This window comes from Grampus griseus, assembly GCF_964374135.1.
Source record: "Grampus griseus genome assembly, chromosome: 17".
In the NCBI taxonomy this organism is placed as follows: Eukaryota; Metazoa; Chordata; class Mammalia; order Artiodactyla; family Delphinidae; genus Grampus; species Grampus griseus.
In genome coordinates this window covers 46160693-46182323 of record NC_139011.1, presented here as the reverse complement: position 1 = coordinate 46182323, position 21631 = coordinate 46160693, and the positions used below count along the sequence as shown (strand labels likewise).

Sequence of the window (21631 nt, the reverse complement as noted above, 5' to 3'; positions counted from 1 at the left end):
TAGAGAAGTTCCTTTAACATTTGTTACAAAGCTGGTTTGGTGGTGCTGAATTCTCTTAGCCTTTGCTTATCTGTAAAAGTTTTAATTTCTCATTCCGAATCTAAATGAGAACCTTGCTGGGTAGAGTAATCTTGGTTGTAGGTTTTTCTCTTTCATCACTTTAAATATGTCCTGCTAGTCCCTCTGTCTTGCAGAGTTTCTGCTGAAAGATCAGCTGTTAACCTTATGGGGATTCCCTTGTATGTTATTTGTTGTTTTTCCCTGGCTGCTTTTAATATTTTTTCTTTTTATTTAATTTTTGATAGTTTGATTAATATGTGTCTTGGTGTGTTTCTCCTTAGATTTATCCTGTATGGGACTCTCTGCGCTTCCTGGACTTGTTTATTTCCTTTCCTATTTTAGGGAAGTTTTCATCTATAATCTCTTCAAATATTTTCTCAGTCCCTTTCTTTTTCTCTTCTTCATCTGGGACCCCTGTAATTCAAATGTTCATACGTTTTTTGTTTTCCCAGAAATCTCTATGACTGTCCTCAATTCTTTTCATTCTTTTTTCTTTATTCTGCTCTTCAGGAGTTATTTCCACTATTTTATCTTCCAGGTCACTTATCCGTTCTTCTACCTCAGTTATGCTGCTATTGATTCCTTCTAGAGAATTTTTATTTTCATTTATTGTGTTGTTCATCCTTGTTTATTTGCTCTTTAGTTCTTCTAGGTCCTTGTTAAACATTTCTTGTATTTTCTCCATTCTATTTCCAAGATTTTAGATCATCTTTACTATCATTATTCTGAATTTGTTTTCAGGTAGACTGCCTATTTCCTCTTCATTTGTTAGGTCTGGTGGGTTTTTACCTTACTCCTTCATCTGCTGTGTGTTTCTGTGTCTTCTCATTTTGTTTAACTTACTGTGCTTGGGGTCTCCTTTTCACAGGCTGCAGGTTCATAGTTCCCGTTGTCTTTGGTGTCTGCCCCCAGTGGGTGAGGTTGGTTCAGTGGATTATGTAGGCTTCCTGGTGGAGGGGACACTAGTGCCTGTGTTCTGGTGGATGAAGCTGGATCTTGTCCTTCTGGTGGGCAAGACCATGTCTGATGGTGTGTTTTGGGGTGTCTGTGACCTTATTAGGGTTTTACGCAGCCTCTCTGCTAATGGGTGGGGTTGTGTTCCTGTCTTGCTAGTTTTCTGGCATAGGGAGTCCAGCACTGGAGCTTGCTGGTTGTTGAGTGGAGCTGGGTCTTAGTGTTCAGATGGAGATCTCTGGGAGAGCTTTTGCCTTTTGATATTACATGGAGCCGGGAGGTGTCTGTTGGACCAGTGTCCTGAACTTGGCTCTCCTACCTCAGAGGCACAGGCCTGACACCCGCTCAGAGCACCAACACTGTGTCAGCCACATGGCTCAGAAGAAATGGGAGAAAAAAAGAAAGAAAGAAAAAAAAAACAGGTACATGGGGAGTTTTTGCCTTTTGGGAAGTCTGAGGTCTTCTGCCAGTGTTCAGTAGGTATTTTGTAGGAGTTGTTCCACATGTTGATGTATATCTGATGTATTTGTGGGGAGGAAGGGGATCTCCACTTCTTACTCCTCCACCATCTTGAAGGTCTCCCGGATTTGTTTTCTTAAGGCCTTACTTACTACTCTGTCAGTCTTCAGCTCTACTTTGCCAATAGATGATATGTTGTTTACAGCCCTGTCTTTTGAAATTGATATTATATTTAAACTAAATTCAACCAATGCCTTTTGTGCCACTGTGAAAGACATATTAAATAAGTGTTCAACATAGTATGATGCTCTTCATACTTGGTTGTTTTTCAGAATCTTAAATTACTTAACATTTGAGTAAGAATATTGACCACATATCCACTATTGTTTTTTTAAAAAATATATTTGTTTGGATTCTATTTAAAGAGAACAATTTTTCTTAAATTTTACTTTTTTTGTCTGTGTGAGTGTATTAATTGACAAAATATGTGACAGCCTACCCAGATATTTTACTTGATTTTGGACTATCTTTGATCATTGAGTCACATAGATTACTTTATACCAGGAAGCTAGAATTTCTTCCACGTAAGACCACATATGAGAAATCTGTAGTGATTACTGCAACTTGTATAATTATTAAATACAGATATAAGATGCAATAGATGTTAGAATACTGAACAGTATTATTTATAAGTAAATGCTCTAATTTTAACTAAATTTTCTTCCTTCTTGTCTCCCTTACTCCCTCTCCTTCCCTCCCTCTCCCCTCCTTCCTTACCTCCTTTCCTCTTACTTTTTTAAAACACCTAACATTTATCAAGTGCTTATTCTATATCAGCTTTTGTTCTAAGTGTTAAATATTTATGAACTCATTTAATACTTGTAATGACTCTGGAAGGTAAGTGCTGTTTATAGTTATGAGTAGAAACTGAGGCGCAGAGTTAGTCTTTTTTAATATATTGCTAGATGTTTTTAATTCTCACTTTTACAGATGAGAAAATCTCGTTTATTAAATAACTAAGAAGTGTTAATTATCACTGTTAAAACTGATGATTGACAATTTTTTTTTTATTGTCAGAAGTAGTCCAGGGCTTCCCTGGGGGTGCAGTGGTTGAGAATCCTCCTGCCAGTGCAGGAGACACGGGTTCGATCCCTGGTCCAGGAAGATCCCACATGCCGCAGAGCAACTAAGCCCGTGTGCCACAATTACTGAGTCTGTGCTCTAGAGCCATGGGGCCACAACTACTGAGCCCGCATGACACAACTACTGAAGCCCACATGCCTAGAGCCCGTGCTCTGCAACAAGAGAAGCCACCACAATGAGAAGCCCACTCACCGCAACGAAGACCCAACACAGCCAAAAATAAATAAATAAAATAAATAAGTTCATTTAAAAAAAAACCAAAGAAGTGGTCCAATAGGAAAAAAGGAGCAGTAGTTTAATTAAAGTCATTGTCACCTAGTTTATACCTGATACTTAGATGGTGAGTCTTGGTATTTTGACCACTACTCAGCTTTCTCATCTGTAAAAAAGATTGGATAACAAACAAGGTATTAGATACAAAAGTTTTGTGAAAAACATAAATTGCTTCAAAAATATTCATGTGCTTCTTCATGTATGTGAATGAACATATGGTAGCTTAGATAATTTAAAGAATTAGGTAGAATTAATTTTCAGATATTCAGGGAATCTAAGAGTATGGAATAGTCAGAAGCAGCCCAAGGAAGCTTGAATCATATGGACTGTGTCAGGGAAAGGCAAGGAGTGAATGGTTATTGTCTAGTCAGATTAATCATGAACAATGAAGGGGAAATAGAAAGTAGTTAAGAAGTGTCTATAAAGGAAATCATGGATAGGATCAGTGTCATTGGAAGTATGCCTGAGATGATCTTACCAGCAGCCTGAGAATATCTTACCAGCAGCCTTGTGCTAGAGGAAGAGAAGAGTAAATGCAAATAATGCACCAACCGAAGAAACTAAAAAAGGAAAGATCCTTTTAATCAATAGTTATGAAGAATCAGTTGAAGGCTTTGAACTAAGTAAAATACTTTATGCCATTCTTGCAATTGAGTTAAAACAAATTATCAGAAAACACAAAGTTTTTAACCATCTTGCTGTTCTAGATACATAATGTGTGAACTGTAAACACAGAAATAAATTTTAAAGCATTCTTATTTTCAATCCATTGATATTGAACTTGCCAGTTACTTTTCCTTCATCATTACATCATTCAGTGAACTTCAGCCTGTCCAATCTCACATCCTTCTGTAATCACCCTTTGTTTGACTGCTCTTTTACATAGACTCTGACAGAATCATTTTCCCTTAAGCCATATAGAATTGTCATGCCCAGCTTTAGTTCCGCACGTTAATGAATCATGTCCTATTCAAAAGCTCTAATACACACTTTAGCATTTAAAAACATGCTGCATATTGTTATTGTTCCATGTTGCAAGTCTTCTTTTCTCATCCATCAAAATTGGAAATGCTATTACCCATCAGTATACAATACTTCTGCCCCACCTGAAAACCCTTTCCACCCTTACTCCATTCTTCTCCCCACCAGTTCCTAACTCATCACTAAGCACAAAGGTGATGCTTTGTTTATGGAATGAAACATTTTTGAGACTCACAAAAAAAAGGCGAATTGAGGGCATGTTTAACACTACTTTCAATTATGTCCTTCAGCTTTACTATTAGGGGAAAAGAAGATGATGAGCCATTTGACAAAATCAACTGATAAGGAGGCAAATGCACCTTGTTTCAGAAGAAGGAAGAGTAGAGCAGGCATAGGATGAGGCTTTTCTTATTTGTCAGTGTGAGTGCAAGTTGTATGCTGTTTAGATTTTGAAGTATAGAAGGACCATATGGGTACATTTCTGTGTATTGCGACTAGGCCTTCCTTAGAACAGTGGGTGCATTTTAAGAATGTTTAAAAACACTTTCTTAGTAATGAGTTGGCATTTATTAAGGCAGTGTTAATATCCTTTTAAAATCACTTTTTGCCAGAGTTACTAATTTGATACAACATTTCTACCTCACTTATTAAATTTTCTTATAGCAACTGTGTACCTTACTTTGATGTTTTGTGAAGATAATGTAAAGGTAAGGTGATTTGGAAATTTTGGAAAGGAATCTTATTTTTTCTTTTTAACTATATAACTGAAAATTTCTTCGAGAGGAAATTTTATGAGTGCAGGCTCTGGATCAAACTGCCTGGTTCTAGTCCTGATGATACCACTTATTAGTAGTGTGAACTTGGGAAAACTACCTCTCTGTGCCTCAGTCTCTTGTAAATAGGAAGATAAAGATAGAACCTTCCTCCTAGGATTGCTGTGATGATTAAGTGAGCTAGTGCCTGTAAAGTGTTAAGAATAGTGCCTGGCTCAGACTACTGCTCAGTGTTAGCTATTAAAGAAAATGTTAGATTCCTCCAAGATAAGTGTATTTTTACCACCTGTTTTACAAGGGGACCATAAAGTATCTGAATGTGAGGCTATGTTCCTATGTCCTATAGTTAAAATAGACTAGAAAAACCGGAGATCTGATACCAGTTATTGTAATTAAACTTTTAAGTTTCAACCTACATGAAGGATGTATTTATGTTAAATGTTCAAATGAGGTGTCTTCACTTAGTAGATAATATTCTTTTAAAAAGAGTTATGCTATTTGTTTTTAAGTTATATGATCATCCTGTGAATAACTTTTAGAGTGTTGATGACTTTTAGATTTAAATTCAGTTGAGTCTCTTATCAAAAAGTGGCTAAGAAAAAAAAAAAAGTGGCTAAGAGTTAGTGTCCTCTGTGCCTTCATCAAAAAGAGAAGTGAAGAGTTTTCTCTTCATGTTATGATTGTCAGGAAGATTAATTGCTGGCAATAACAGTAGAAGAGTTAAACCTGCAAGCAATAGCTCACCTGTGTGCTTAGATAGTACAAGGAGTTCAGGCTTACTTACGTGTAGTATATAATGCCTGGAGAGGCAAAGATGAGGCTAAGGGGTGTGGACTTTACCCTCTGGAATTGGGTAAAGATAAACTGAAGGATCTTAACAAGAGATATATTCAGAGTGGAGACTGAAGCATGATTAATGACTGAGGGGAGGGCCCAATGAGAAGTGTTGAGAAAGAAAGAAGAGAGAACCAATGAAGGAATGTTGTAGTCTCAGGAGATGTGAATCAGAAACATAGGTGGAGGAGCTTACTCTGGATACTGAAAGAGTTGATAAATGATGTTGAGAGCCCTGGTGAAATTGTAGATGCATCTTTCCAATGGCATTTACCTACAGCTTGGAACAGTTTTAAAACTCCCTCCTTATAAGAGTGGAGAAGGCCGTTCTGGTACTGAGAACCGCAGGATGGATGTTTGAGAGAATGTGTGGCTAGGAATTGAGTGCCTGATTCATGTAATAGTCTAGGCTGTAAATAGAAAAGTTAGACTAGGAGGGAACTATGAGCCTAAAGAATATGGGAGATAAAGCACCCAGAATTTATAATGAGGTCTCAAAGAGCACATGTAATATGAGGATGTGAAAGATCTGGAAGGACAGAATACAGAGAGTAACACATTGCATTCAGTATTTTGGAATGATGACAAAGTTCAGGTTGTGGCTAAATTGGGGTAGCACCGAAGGTCATGGAACTGTAAGATTTATGATCTTGTCCACCTGAATGTTGAAATCTTCCAGATTGTTGAGAGAAGTTGGCTTTGAGATGTGGTTACAGATACTTTTGTAGGTTTAAGTCCAGGAGTCAAATTTTAATTAAAATGGCAGAGTAGGTTGGGAAGTCAAAGTTAACATCAATTGAAGTTACAAATGGTAGTTAAAGAGCTGGATATTATCATTTTCAAATGGGACTTTTTGCATGAGGGTAAAAGAGTAATAGGTAGAATCGATTGCAATGATCAATTAGTGAGTAATCTGTAGAATGTAATGACATTTGCTGGAAACTCTCTATTTTCCTACTTTACAGTGATAAATCTGGGGCCCAGAACAGGGAAGTGATTTGCCCAAGGTCACACAGTTATAGAGCTAGTAAATAGTAGAATTAATGTTTGAGTCAGGTGTCTTTAAACTGCAGTATTCCATCTCTACTGGACATTGGAACTAAAATTTTTTATTTTAATTTTCAAAATTTGTATTTAAACCAGATTTTAGAGCTTTTGAGTCTTTTTGAAACTGGCACGTAATCTTACACGTTTTATCCTTTTTAATAGTGTGATTTTTAGTGTTTCTTTGTTACTATTTTTTTCCATTTTGAAATAGTTAAGGATGGGCAAGCATAATATTTATTTTATTTATTGCTCCCTTTCTCTGTTTTCTTAACTTCACTAACATAGGTTCTATTTTTGTTGTCAGCACTGGGATGTTAGAAACTTGCCATTTACAAGCCTCTTCCGTAGGTAATTCTAATTTAAATGATTAGCCTTCCTATGAAAAGAAAAAAATATATCTGTGACTGACCCTGGGAGTCTGGGAATTCTTTACTTTGAGCTATTAGCACCACTGTTCATTTTTTGAAATCCAGCTGTTAATTGTTTATGCAGCATTCATCCTATTGGAACAGTGCAATTTCAAATGTTTGCCTCTTTTTTACACTCAGGGGTAATTAAAAGCAGCAGTATCTCATTCTAAACAGTGGGCTACCCACATCTTAAATAAAATCTAGAGAGAAAGAGAAGAGGATGATAACTTTCATTTCCAGTATCTCAATTACATAATAATGACTTAACTCCTCCTTTCCCACACCTCACGAAAAATTGCTGTTAAATCTGAATGGGAAGATAGAGCACATTCTATTGGAACATTGGCATTACATAAGTAATTGTCACTTTTAAAAGTAGTTTTTATAATTTTGTTGTAAGATGATGCAGTTAGCATCTGTTGTCAGTGTACTGTAATGGTGTACACTAAAGTTCTACATCCTCTTCTTTCACAGGGTGAATTTGGAAACAAAGTAATTTTCAGAGATCTGAGAGATTGAGCTTGATATATTAGGAAAAGTTACCATAATGCCTAACATAACTATTCTTATTTCTCATGTCCTTAAAATGGTACTCCTGTCCCCTCTTCCACTCCCAATGTTTTCCGGGTTGTGCTAAGTTTTGTTTCTACTCTGGAGTGTGTGGAGGGAAAGAGAAACAAAATATGTCAAGGAGAAAAAAAACTTATCTGAATATTCTTTAAATTATTTTCCTTGTAGTCCTTCAAACTTGTAGTCTTAAATTTCTTAAAGTATCTACTGTTTCATATATATATATATATATATATATATATATAGTTTGATTCATTTGCTAATATTAACTTACAGTATTTTCAGTGTTGTGGCTAAGTAGGAAGTAGAAAATCAGTGATTTTTCAGGAGCTAAAGATTATTATTTTAAACTTTCATACAGTCAATTTACTGAGAACCCACTATGTCCCAGGCAATGTTGATTACTGGCTGTATTTTCCTGTGCTGTACAATATATCCTTGTTGCTTATTTTATACATAGTAGTTTGTGTCTCTTAGTCCGATACCCCTATCTCACCCCTTTCCCCTTTCCTCTTCTCAGTGGTAACCACTAGTTTGTTCTCTATATCCGTGAGTCTGTTTCTGTTTTGTTGTATACATTCATTTATTTTATTTTTTAGATTCCACGTATAAGTGATAACACAGCATATGTTTTTCTTTGACTTATTTCCTTAAGCATAATACTCTTTAGGTCCATGCACATGTTGCAGCTGTCAACATTCCATTCTTTTTTATGGCTGAGTAATATTCCATTGTGTATATATGTGTGTATATATATATATATATATATATATATATATATATACCACATTTTCTTTATCCATTCATCTGTTGATGGGCGCTTAGATTGCTTCCATATCTTGGCAATTGTAAGTAATGCTGCTATGAACATTGTGGTGCATGTATCTTTTTGAATATATTCTTTTTCTTCAGACACATACCCAGCAATGGAATTGCTGGATCATATGGTCGTTCTATTTTTAGTTTTTTGAGGACTCTCCATACTGTTTTCCGTAGTGGCTGCCTCAATTTACAATCCCATCAACAGTGTACTAGGGTTCCCTTTTCTGCACATCCTCACCAACATTTGTTATTTGTAAACGTTTTGGTGATAGCCATTCTGACATGTGTGAGGTGATATCTCATTGTGGTTTTGATTTACATGTCTCTGATGGTTATCATTGTTGAGCATTTTTTCGTGTGTCTGCTGGCCATCTGTACATCTTCTTTGGAAATATGTCTTTGCCCATTTTTTAATTGGGCTGTTTTTTTTTTGATATTGAGTTGTATGAGCTGTTTACATATTTTGGATATTAACCCCTTATTGGCCATCTTATTTGCCAGTATTTTCTCCCATTCAGTAGGTTTTTACATTTCATCCATGGTTTTCTTCACTGTACAAAAGCTTTTAAGTGTAATTAGTTCCCATTTGTTAATTTTTGCTTTTATTCTTTTGTCTTAGGAGACACATCCAAAAAAATATTGCTGTGGTTTATGTCAAAGTGTGTTCTGCCTATATTCTCTCCTAGGAATTTTATGGTTTTAGGTCTTTTTAGATCTTTAATTCATTTTGAGTTTATTTTTGTATATGATGTAAGGAAACGTTCTAATCTTATTCTTTTACATGTAGCTGTCCAGTGTACAATATCATTTGAAAGGTCTTCATCTGCTGATTCTATCTCCTGTGTCATTTATGAGAGTCTCTCTATTATTTGATTTTTCTCCTGGTTGTTTCTGTGTCTTTTTATGTGTAGTAATTTTTGGTTGCATGCTATGAATTTTATGTTGTTGTTGTTGTTGGTGGTGGTGGTGGTGGTGTGTGTGTGTGTGTGTGTGTGTGTGTGTGTGGTGTCCACATATGTGTATGCGTTTTAATTTCCCTTTGAATTAAAAACTTGTGGACCAGCTTGATCAGTTCAGTGTTCATTTTTAAGCTTTATTTGGGTGAGTCTAGAGTAGACTTTACTTTTGGGCTAATTTAACCCTCCTATTAATGCACAGCCCTTCTGAACTTTTCCACTGAAAGCGCTGGATATTCAACAAAGCTGCTCAGACTCACTTATCTCCCAGCCCTCTGTGTACTCTGGGAATTGTTCAGTTTATGGTTCCCAGGCAGTTGTTCTTTGCCTGGCCTTATGGAATCTTACCCTAAACATGTACAGCTTGATATTTGGCCAGAGACTCAAGGATACACTATGCAGATTTATGGGGCTCTATCTTTACATACTTTTCTCTTTGGGGAACTCTCCTCACAAATTGCAACTTCCTCAGTCTCTCTAAAATCTGATCTGTCTCCTCAACTCAGTGATAATGCCTTATTTGGCTATTTTCCTACTCCTTATGCCACAGTCTATATGACATATGTATATAGTATAATATAGAGTATGTAATATAGAATATATAGTATGTATATATATGTAGTATATAGTACATACTATGGTATACGTACAGTACCTTTAGGCAAAATCTGATCTTAGGGCTCATTTCATTTGTTTTTCTTCTCTCAGGAATTGCCATCTTTCCCTGCCTGCTAAACAGTATCTGAAAATAGTGGTATCATATATTTGATACAGTTTCTTTGTGTTTACAGGAGGAGGACAAATCCATGATGCTGGAGGCAGAAGTCCCTGCTAATTTAGTTTTGGTTCCGATTTATTCTTATAAATGGGTTAATGGAAATCCTGTCCAGCTGATTATGCAGGGTATAATAGGGCTATACCTTTGAGATTTGAGCCTTGGTATTGACTCACCTGGTATAGAATTTTAATTAAGCACAGACTGGACCATCCTGAATGGCAGCAAGATTACTAGCAAAGATGTAGCAATTTTATTAGATTACTCTTTCATTAATTTAGGCTTAGTGAAGTTTTGAAAATTTCTTCAGTTTTTGTTATACCCTCTTGAATTAGATCCCATTATTATAACTAATGTTTTCCTGATATGAATTGATTTAGCTGTATTGTTAATTACTGTATCATTTTCAAATGTCAGGAGCATCGTTTCTTGCTATTACAACCATCTATGCTGAGACTGGGTCAGGTTTTGTAGTACCAAGTGCTTCTGCCAAAGCAGGAGTGGAGGCCATGAACAAGTGAGTACTACTGTGTTAATCCTGTCACTGAAGATAAATAATGTGCTTTGGTAGCTTGTGTAACTAAATTCCTGCTTTCTAGTCTCTTTCCAGAGAAAAATAAAACAAAGACTAATTTGGATTCACCAGGAGACATTCTATTTCATGAATAGGTCCTATTTGTCTACAGCAGCACTGTCCAATAGAATTTTCTGCAATGATCGAACTGTTCTGTAAATCTGCAGTATCCAATAGCTATATGTGGCCATTGAACCCTTGCATTCTGGCTACTGTGACTGAGAAACTAAATTTTATTTAATTTTAATTACTTATCCAGTATGACTGTGTATTATAAAGTATGAGAAAAAGGCTTATAGGAACTCAGACTAGTGTATCCATGTATCTTTACTAGTGCCCCCTCTGACCTCTCTTAAACATACCTTCATCCTTTTATTGTACCTACTATACACGATTAATAGAACTAATATAGACAGTGACCACTTGTCAGCTCTTTTGGCCTTTTCTCAGCAGCATATGATTGCTTTTTGAATCTGTTCCCCACTGGCCTTTTCTACTGTCTTAGTTGTAATGTAAGGTCTTATCATTGCTTGTCTTGCTTACTGTAATAACCCCATAATATGTTTCTCTGCTACCAGTTTCTTTTCTCTTTATTTTTTATTCACATTCCCACCAGACTCATCTTTCTACAAATGTATATCTGCTTATTATAATGCCTAGTTAAAAACCTTATATCATTTTTCTATTACTCTTTGGAATAAAAGCCAAAACTCAATATGGTATTCTAAACAGACTTGTCCCTGGCCTTTCTTTATTCATTGACTTATTTGATAAATATTTATTGTATGTCTTTTGTTTACATGGGATACAGGGATATGATAGTGATGGAAATAGAACAGTCCTCATTCTCACCTGAACTTGCATTCTTTTACTGTTATTCCTGTGCTTTTAATTACCATCATTCCTGCGCTCTATATTTTCTTAAACACACCACGCATTTTCATATCTCTATGCCTGGGTTATGCTGTTGTTGGAATTTGCTGTGATATTTTGCCTCCCTTCAGGGCGCTTGTATCACCTCCTCTGGGATATTTACTTTCATTTCTCTAGAAGAGAATTAACCATCCTCTACTCTTTGCACCCTTAAAACTTTGTTTATTCCAGTCTGGTGAGAAGACTAACACATTAATAAATGCCATCCGGTGTTGTAGATTCTAAAATGAAGGGGCACAGAGAAGGGCACTGTAGACTATTTTTAACATATCATTAAAGCTATATGACTTCCCCACTAGAATGTGTGTCTGTGAGAGAAGAAAGCATATCTTATTCATCTTTGTGTACTCATTGCTCAGCAAGATCGGGTACATAGCTGGTGCTCAGTGCTTGTAGAACTACATAATTGTTCTCTTTTTCGAGTAGTCTCAAGGTTCTTTTTAACATTTAAACCAGTGATACACATTTGTTTGAGATACAAAGAAGTCATACTTTACTCAGCAGTTTAGTTTGAATAGAGATAATTACCATTTTGGGGTTTTTTTTTTAAGGTCAAATGGTATTGGAAATAAGGGATTTGAACTTGACTATTTTGGCACCATTTGTACAATATTTGTTTTGTTGAGATCTTTGACTCTTGTTAGAGGTTTCAATTTCATGTCTTTTAAGGACTATGATTCTGTGCTGCTTTTTTTGTATTACTGCATAGTGAATTGCACATAGCAGATGCTCAATAAATGTGTACCTTCCTCCCCAGCCCGTGTTCCCATCAGCCCTCTTTCATATTTTATAGTACACAATCATACCAGATAAGGTCTTGTAGGTCCCTGAATACTGCATGTTGTTTATGCCTTTGTCCTTTACTCACACTGGCCCATGTGCCTGGGCTGTCTTCTTTTTTCCAGCCTACCTTCTAATATCTCCCATCCTCTTCTTTCCCCCTTACTCCCACAAAAAACTCCTAATCCTTCTTCAAGTGTCAGCTCAATTATCACCTCCTGAGGGAAGCCTTCCATGTACTTCAGGAAGGCATAGATACTTCTTCCTTTACGTAGCCTTGGCACATATTACACAGTTTCCAGGATAGTAGTATCTAGTTCTTTATACAACTAAAGCGACCTCTCTTGAGAGAGGGACTATCTCCTGAAAGCAGGGCTGCCTTTCTTTGTTTGAGGGTATTGGCATATAGTAAGCTCACAATAAACACCTGTTGATTGAAAAACAATAATGGTTAACATTATTGAGTATATTGTACTTAGCATCTTAACATGCAGAGTGAACCAGTGAGGTGGATTCCTCATGTTACAGTAGATCTTGAGAATATAAACTAGGTTATAAGAGCTAGCACTAGAACAAATTTATCTGTTGCACCTATGAATAGAGATAGCATGGCTTTTCCTCTTAAGCCAGTTTCCTTAATAGCTTGCCCAGTTTTTCACAGAATGCTGTAAACTCTGCTCAGCTCAGTAATTCTGTTAAGACACACAGCTACTACTTCCCTAGCAATCTAGTAGGTGCACTACAAGTACATACCCAGGGTAGGTATGGTCTTGGACTCTGTTAAAGGTATCACTCAGAAAAGCAGTTTTTAATGTATGATTTGCCTGAAAGAGATGCAGCCCATTTCTCTAAAATGTACCAGTGGATTAATCAGATTAACAGACTGTACTTGGAACACAATGCTTTATAAAGCATTGTTAATGTTAATGCTTATCTTAGTGAGTATCTTATAATTACATAAAGCTTATGTTAATAGATATCTTATAATTATACAAAACTTATCCCTTTGTATCTATTGCAAGGATACAGTGTCTTAAGGACATTACTATACTACACAATTTTCCTTTTATACGTTTTCTTGGAAGAAATGTTTTATTAAATTTTTTTGTCAGAAACAATTGTGTTTTTCCTGAGAGATTAGCTTGCTTTTTTCGTTATGGGCAGTGTGAATTGTGTAACTGATTAGGCTTACCTTTTGCATAGCATCATGGAAGGAGTAGATACAAGTTTTTCACCTGCCTATTATAATTATATGGAATATCACAATACATTTAGTTATAAGTTTCATTCTTGACTTCTTTATATTTCCTTATCCTTGTTTTGTTTGTTTTCTTTCTTTTCAAGTAATTCTATCTTCTTCATTTGCATTACATGTATTTCTTAAGTTACGTTAAATCATTTTTTTAAAGTAGATTAAGTATATGCACACAAATGTACATATGAATTTAAATTTCTAAAATAAGTTTAGGTAATAAAAAGACATATCTATCAAGTAAGCTTTTTTTTTTTAAATGTATTTTTGGCTGCATTGGGTCTTCATTGCTGCGCATGGGCTTTCTCTTGTTGCAGCGAGTGGGGGCTACTCTTTGTTGTGGTGCACGGGCTTCTCATTGCAGTGGCTTCTCTTGTTGCGGAGCACGGGCTCTAGGTGCACGGGCTTCAGTAGTTGTGGCACTCAGGCTCAGTAGTTGTGGCTCTCGGGGTCTAGAGCTCAGGCTCAGTAGTTGTGGCGCATGGGCTTAGTTGCTCCATGGCATGTGGGATCTTCCCGGAGCAGAGCTCGAACCCGTGTCCCCTGCATTGGCAGGCAGATTCTTAACCACTGCACCACCAGGGAAGTCCCAAGTAGGCTTTTAAAACAGGTTGCTTCTTCAAGGTTTCATGTTTGCTATTAGTGTTCTATTTTGCTTCAGGGCATTTAGCAAGATTCTTTTAGATTCTTATTTCCTTTTTAGCTCAGTTCAACAATTGTATTAAAGCCTAGTTAGACATGATATGGTTAATATTTTAAATCTATGTAATCCGTCTCTTACTCAATTAAGGCACTTGTAATGTTGCAAACATTGTAATCTAATGTACTATGAGTAAAGTTACATTGAACTTTATAAGTGCAGGACTGAACTCCAGAAAATGTGGGGGAGAGACATGAATCTCTTCCTTCTTTGTGCTAAATAATGATACCCTTTTTAAAAATGTGTATTGATATTGGACTTCGTTCAAAATGTGAATAGTAGGTCATCTAGCATAGTGCTTAAGGACACTAAAGTGTAAATGGTAGATAGTACAGCAGAGTGTGTCTAAGGGCACAAACTCCAGAGCTAGACTGCTACAGGTTGACTCACTAGCCATATGACCCAGAGCAAATGATTTAACTTCTCTGTGCCTCAGTTTCCTTGTCTGTAACAGGGGGAATAATAATAGTACCTACCTATTGGAGTTATAGTCTCTGGCATTTAATAAGCATGCAGTCTTGGTTAATAGTATTTTTAATATATAGTATAATATTTTAGAATCTGTGTTGTTTAATTTTTAGGTCTCTTGCAGCTGAATGGGGTAAATATGGAATGAGATTCAACGTGATTCAACCGGGGCCTATAAAAACCAAAGTAAGTTTTGGTTTGCTTATGATCACATTTTGAGGGATTAAGGAGTGAAAGATAGATAGATAGATTCTCATGTGTGCAGGATTTTCCAGCGATACCTTAGTTTGGAGCCCTGGTGGAAGGGAAGAGGGTTTTGCCATTATCCAACATAAGAAATAAGGAGGTGGGCAAGAATACAGCAGCTATACAACTCCTTGATAAGGTCTATTTCAGTGTCGTAATCTTTCTGGGATCTTTTATGCCATCAATTTTGGCATTTTGTCTGATTTGCTTTAATCTGTTATTGTGTTATATTTCTTAATTTTTACTATATTTTAAAGGTTCTTTGACATCCTTTTTTAAAATGGAAATGTAATGAGGTGGATAGACCTAGAGTCTGTCATACAGAGTGAAGTAAGTCAGAAAGAAAAAGACAAATACCGTATGCTAACACATATATATGGAATTTAAGAAAAAAAAAATGTCATGAAGAACCTAGGGGTAAGGCAGGAATAAAGACGCAGACCTACTAGAGAACGGACTTGAGGTTATGGGGAGGGGGAAGGGTGAGCTGTGACAGGGCGAGAGAGAGTCATGGACATATACACACTAACAAACGTAGTAAGGTAGATAGCTAGTGAGAAGCAGCCGCATGGCACAGGGATATTGTCTCGGTGCTTTGTGACAGCCTGGAGGGGTGGGATAGGGAGGGTGGGAGGGAGGGAGACGCAAGAGGGAAGACATGGGAACATATGTATATGTATAACTGATTCACTTTGTTATAAAGCAGAAACTAACACACCATTGTAAAGCAATTATACCCCAATAAAAATGTTTTTTTTTTAAAAAAAAGGAAATGTAACTATATTTTAAATTTAAGAGATGCTTTAGAAATTTATCATATAAGCTTGGTCTTGTTATAGGCAACATTTTCTTTGACACATGTCTGTGCCTTTTCACTTTCAAACACTGTTATGCACATCATCTAATTCCCATGTCTCTCTGATTAAAAATCCTTCTGATGGCATGCATTTCACCTGAAATCAGATATTGCAACTCATAATTATCACTAATGCTGTTACAGATGTTGCGTGAAAGGTTCACAGGTTCTCTGTTCTCTCACGTTACCCCAAATGACTTCACTCTCATACTTCTTTTTGTTTCCGTGTAAAGCAAGAATTTATAATCCCAACTGGGATGTTTCTTTGAAGGCCCAGGTGAAATTTGCTAAGTTGTTTCTGTTGTATAAACTGAAAATAATGCAAAGGAGTATTTGGCTTGTAGATGGTTCTGGGGTATTAAATATTAACATGGAGATGGTTGTATTAATTTTTTTAGCAGTTTGAAGGGTGGAAAATGGAAAGAACAACTACCTGAGTGAGTGAAACTTGACTGAATATCTTATTTGTTTGGCACTTATGTAATAAAAAATAATAAAATTAATGGAAAAATAATTCAAAGGCACATATTAAAACACATGATTCAGAATAGCATTGTGCTAAGCACTATCTTATATATAGTCATAGAAACTTCTTTCTAGGACCTCAGTATCTAGGAAAGATCATCTGCATTTTATTATATATTTAACGTACTTACTGAGTGCCTTCTGTATGCAAAGGTGCTAATAAGAAAGATACAAAAACATTTGTGACAGATGCTTGCCATCAACTTTTAGTCTAGCAGTATAGGTGTAAGTTTTATGCAAATAACATGCATATAGTTTTAAAGAGATTTAAGAAAATTGAAGTATAGAAACTCTCTAGCAAGCACTGATAGAACCAGAATTGGGACCTTTGTCTACCCTTTTTCTTTGATGCTTTATACCTGCCTAGGGAGAGCTGAAGTGCTCTCAAGGAGCCTGTGTGTGCTTGCTATGTCTCATGTCTGTGTTATTGAAGAGAGTTGTCACCTAGACTTACAGGCACTGGTAGAGAAAAAGCCAATTATTTTTATTAATCAACACGCATGCATACTTTATCTTGGTCTGCTCCTTTTTTTTTTTATTGGAGTATAATTGCAATACAGTGGTGTGTTAGGGTCTGCTCCTTTTTATCATTAACAGAAGGCAGAAATTGTTTGGCAAATTTAGTTAATGTTTTTCTCTCTCTGGAATCTACTTGAATTTAATATTCCTACATACTTGTTTTCTTCCTTTTCTATTATTTTGAGAAGTAAGGAGAAGCAAAGGAATTTCCTCTTAAATATTTCCTATTTGAATCATTTTCCTGTGTTTACTAAATCAAATGACAGTAGCAGCCCTACCTCCACCACACTAAATTTGTACATATTTCAGAGTACTTGCATATGCATTTTCTCATTTCTCAGACAACAATTTTGTGAGATAGCTAAAACAGGCATCCTCATTTTACATATGAAGAAACTAAGGTAAAAGTTATATTTTCTAGTGTTTTTTTTAACATCTTTATTAGAGTATAATTGCTTTACAATGGTGTGTCAGTTTCTGCTTTATAACAAAGTGAATCAGTTATACATATGTCCCCATATCTCTTCTCTCTTGCATCTCCCTCCCTCCCACCCTCCCTATCCCACCCCTCTAGGTGGTCACAAAGCACTGAGCTGATCTCCCTGTGCTATGCGGCTGCTTCCCACTAGCTATCTATTTTACGTTTGGTAGTGTATATATGTCCATGCCACTCTGTCACTTTGTCCCAGCTTACCCGTCCCCCTCCCTGTATCCTCAAGTCCATTCTCTAGTAGGTCTGCATCTTTATTCCCATCTTGCCCCTAGGTTCTTCAGACCATTTTTTTTTTTGATTCCATATATATGTGTTAGCATGAGGTATTTGTTTTTCTCTTTCTGACTTACTTCACTCTGTATGTCAAACTCTAGGTCCATCCACCTCACTACTAATAACTCAGTTTCGTTCCTTTTTATGGCTGAGTAGTATTCCATTGTATATATGTGCCACATCTTCTTTATCCATTCATCAGTTGATGGACACTTAGGTTGCTTTCATGCCCTGGCTATTGTAAATAGAGCTGCAATGAACATTTTGCTACATGACTCTTTTCGAATTATGGTTTTCTCAGGGTATATGCCCAGTAGTGGGATTGCTGGGTCATATGGTAGTTCTATTTTTAGTTTATTAAGGAACCTCCGTACTGTTCTCCATAGTGGCTGTATCAATTTACATTCCCACCAACAGTGCAAGAGGGTTCCCTTTTCTCCACACCCTCTCCAGCATTTATTGTTTGTAGATTTTTTTTTTTTAAGGAGAGTTTAAAGATGCTTCCCATTTTTTTTTAAGATGTTGGGGGTAGGACTTTATTAATTAATTTATTTATTTTTGCTGTGTTGGGTCTTCATTTCTGTGCGAGGGCTTTCTTTAGTTGTGGCAAGAGGGGGCCACTCTTCATCGCGGAGCGCGAGCCTCTCAATATAACGGCCTCTCTTGTTGTGGAGCACAGGCTCCAGATGCGCAGGCTCAGTAGTTCTGGCTCACAGGCCTAGTTACTCCGCGGCATGTTGGATCCTCCCAGACCAGGGCTCGAACCCGTGTCCCCTGCATTAGCAGGCAGATTCTCAACCACTGCACCACCAGGGGAGCCCTGTTTGTAGATTTTTTGATAATGGCCATTCTGACTGGTGTGAGATGATATCTCATTGTAGTTTTGATTGGTATTTCTCTAATGATTAATGATGTTGAGCATTCTTTCTTGTGTTTGTTGGCAATCTGCATATCTTCTTTGGAGAAATGTCTATTTAGGTCTTCTGCCCATTTTTTGGATTGGGTTATTTGTTTTTTTGATATTGAGCTACATGAGTCGCTTGTATGTTTTGGAGATTAATCATTTGTCAGTTGCTTCATTTGCAAATATTTTCTCCCATTCTGAGGGTTGTCTTTTCATCTTGTTTATGGTTTCCTTGCTGTGCAAAACCTTTTAAGTTTCATTAGGTCCCATTTGTTTATCTTTGTTTTTATTTCCATTTCTCTAGGAGGTGGGTCAAAAAGGATCTTGCTGTGATTTATGTCATAGAGTGTTCTGCCCATGTTTTCCTCTAAATATGATGGTGACTGGCCTTACATTTAGGTCTTTCATCCATTTAGAGTTTATTTTTGTGTATGGTGTTTATCTCTGGGCTTTCTATCCTGTTCCATTCTGTTTTTGTGCCAGTACCATGCTGTCTTGATTACTGTAGCTTTGTAGTATAGTCTGAAATCAGGGAGCCTGATTCCTCCAGCTCCGTTTTTATTTCTCAAGATTGCTTTGGCTATTCGGGGTCTTTCGTGTTTCCATGAAAATTGTGAAATTTTTTGTTCTAGTTCTGTGAAAAATGCCATTGGTAGTTTGATAGGAATTGCATTGAATCTGTAGATTGCTTTGGGTAGTAGAACCATTTTCACACTGTTGATTCTTCCAATCGAAGAACATGGTATATCTCTCCATCTATGTGTATCATCTTTAATTTCTTTCATCAGTGTCTTATAATTTTCTTAGTTTCAGTTGTTTTTGGTGTCTGTCCTCAGTGGCTATGGTTGGTTCAGTGGGTTGTGTAGGCTTCCTGGTGGATGGGAGTGGTGCCTGTGTTCTGGTGGATGAGGCTGCATCTTGTCTTTCTGGTGGGCAGGTCCACGTCTGTTGGTGTGTTTTGGGGTGTCTGTGGCCTTATGATTTTCGGCAGCCTCTGTGCTAATGGATGGGGCTCTGTTACTGTCTTGCTAGTTGTTTGGCATAGCGTGTCCAGCACTGTAGCTTGCCGGTCATTGAGTGGAGCTGGGTCTTGGCATTGAGATGGAGATCTGTGGGAGATTTTTTGCCGTTTGATATTACATGGAGCTAGGAGGTGTCTTGTGTACCAGTGTCCTGAATGTGGCTCTCCCACCTCAGTGGCCCAGCCCTTACTCCTGGCTGGAGGACTAAGAGCCTGTCCTCCACATGGCTGAATCACTGCAGAAACATTCTGGAAATGAAGCATGCTATTCTCCTAAGCCCATTTAGAAATACCTTGGAGAAGAATCATGGAGTCCCTCCAATCTGGTTTTCCTTTTTCCTTCTGTCCTTTCTAGTGGTTTTTTAAAGGTCAATATTGGGTAAAATGAATATGGAAGAATTTGGCAAAACTCTCTGTTGCTTACAAGTACTAAGGTATGAACAGGTTGCCATAGTAACATTCCATTTACTGCAAATTTGTTTCTTAAATAGGAAAGAGGTTGTATTAAAAAAAAAAAAAAAAAGCAACCTAATTATTTTCTTAATTCCTAAGGGTGCCTTTAGCCGTCTTGACCCAACTGGAGCTTTTGAAAAAGAAGTGATTGACAGAATTCCCTGTGGTCGGCTAGGAACTGTGGAAGAACTTGCAAATCTTGCTGCTTTCCTTTGTAGTGATTATGCTTCTTGGATTAATGGAGCTGTAAGCATTGTTGTCTCTCAACTTTTTTGGGAGGTGGATTTGGCGTGGGGAGGTGGATTGTAGAACCAATCCTGACGATGTTGAATGTAAATATGATTTAAAGTATTTAATTAGCTGTATTTAGTATATTATTTATAATATAGAAATATTAATATATATTGTTTAGCTTATGGAGTTGATTCATTGATAAATTAATTTTATTAAATGTAAATCACTCTGGTAGACATGCCTCTAAGATGAACTTTAAGATTGGGTATAATTTGAAATTGTAGAAATGATGGAGAGAGGATTTTAAAGAGAGTAAATCAATTTAGGTTTAAGCATCAGTTTTGTCCTTAAAATTTAGGCTTTGATTGAAAGTGCCAAGGAGATATTCTATCCAGTTAGGAGGGAGAAATGGCTAATGGTTCAGAAACTTTTTAAAAGAAGTTAGTTTCACAGCTTTTATTATTATTTTTCAGGTAATTCGATTTGATGGTGGTGAGGAAGTACTTATTTCAGGGGAATTCAACAGTCTGAGGAAGGTAATGCCATTTTGTGAGTATAATATAATATTGGCAGTGAGGATACTAAGCTTTAAAAACACACAAGAACCTCATTAAATTGACTTTTTCTTTTTGTGGTAGGTCACCAGGGAGCAGTGGGACACAATAGAAGGACTCATCAGGAAGACGAAAGGCTCCTAAGACTACTCTGGCCTTCATCTTGGTTATAATGGAAATTATACAAACTGTCTATAATCTTTTGAATATTTTCAAGTCTAATAAATTGTTACTTAGCAAACATTGAGCATGTATTATGTGCTAGGCCAATGGTAGGTAGATCTTGTATATTAAAAGATAAATAAGATGGGCTGTTGTTCCTTTAAAGAATTTTTTAAAAATAAAAAGAGGAAAGTGAGTGAAGGCTTTTGATAGAGGTGAAACGAGACTGGAAGTGCAGAGAAAGGAACAGATATTTGTAACCTGGAAAAATCAGGAGAAACTTAATGGTGAAAGTAGTATTTGAATTATATATTAAAACTATGTCTTTGGTGATGGTGCCTAAAAGAAAGTAGAGGATTTACAGTAAATCTAATGGACTCTGTCTTTTCAGTGTATTTCCTTTTCATTGGACTTATGAATTGTCTTCTTTGGATAGCTCAGTATTAATTCAGATAAGTTCTTGCCAGGACCTATTTTGTAGCCAGACATTTTATTTGGTACTGAGAATAAAACATGAATAATCTATAGCCTTTGCCCTCTTAAAACTCATTATCTAGCAGGATAGATAGACCTGTAAATAATTATTTATGATTCATTGTGATAAATATTCCAGCAATGTTAAAGTGT

The 21631-nt window shown here is 36.5% G+C and overlaps 1 protein-coding gene across 2 annotated transcripts in view; it reads left to right on the top strand.

Moving 5' to 3' along the window:
* Window positions 1-21085, top strand: part of DECR1 (2,4-dienoyl-CoA reductase 1) — a 50720-nt gene extending 29635 nt beyond the window's left edge. Inside the window, exons 6-10 of one of the 2 annotated variants that reach the window (XM_082674723.1) lie at window positions 10475-10574; window positions 14878-14950; window positions 20154-20300; window positions 20762-20824; window positions 20927-21085. In XM_082674723.1, the coding sequence (XP_082530849.1) occupies window positions 10475-10574; window positions 14878-14950; window positions 20154-20300; window positions 20762-20824; window positions 20927-20986 (443 nt within the window). In that variant the 3' untranslated portion in view covers window positions 20987-21085. Of the gene's footprint in view, window positions 1-10474; window positions 10575-14877; window positions 14951-20153; window positions 20301-20761; window positions 20838-20926 lie in introns of both variants that reach the window. The other variant, XM_082674722.1, reaches the window with a different exon arrangement.
* The last annotated feature ends 546 nt before the right edge of the window (window positions 21086-21631 follow it).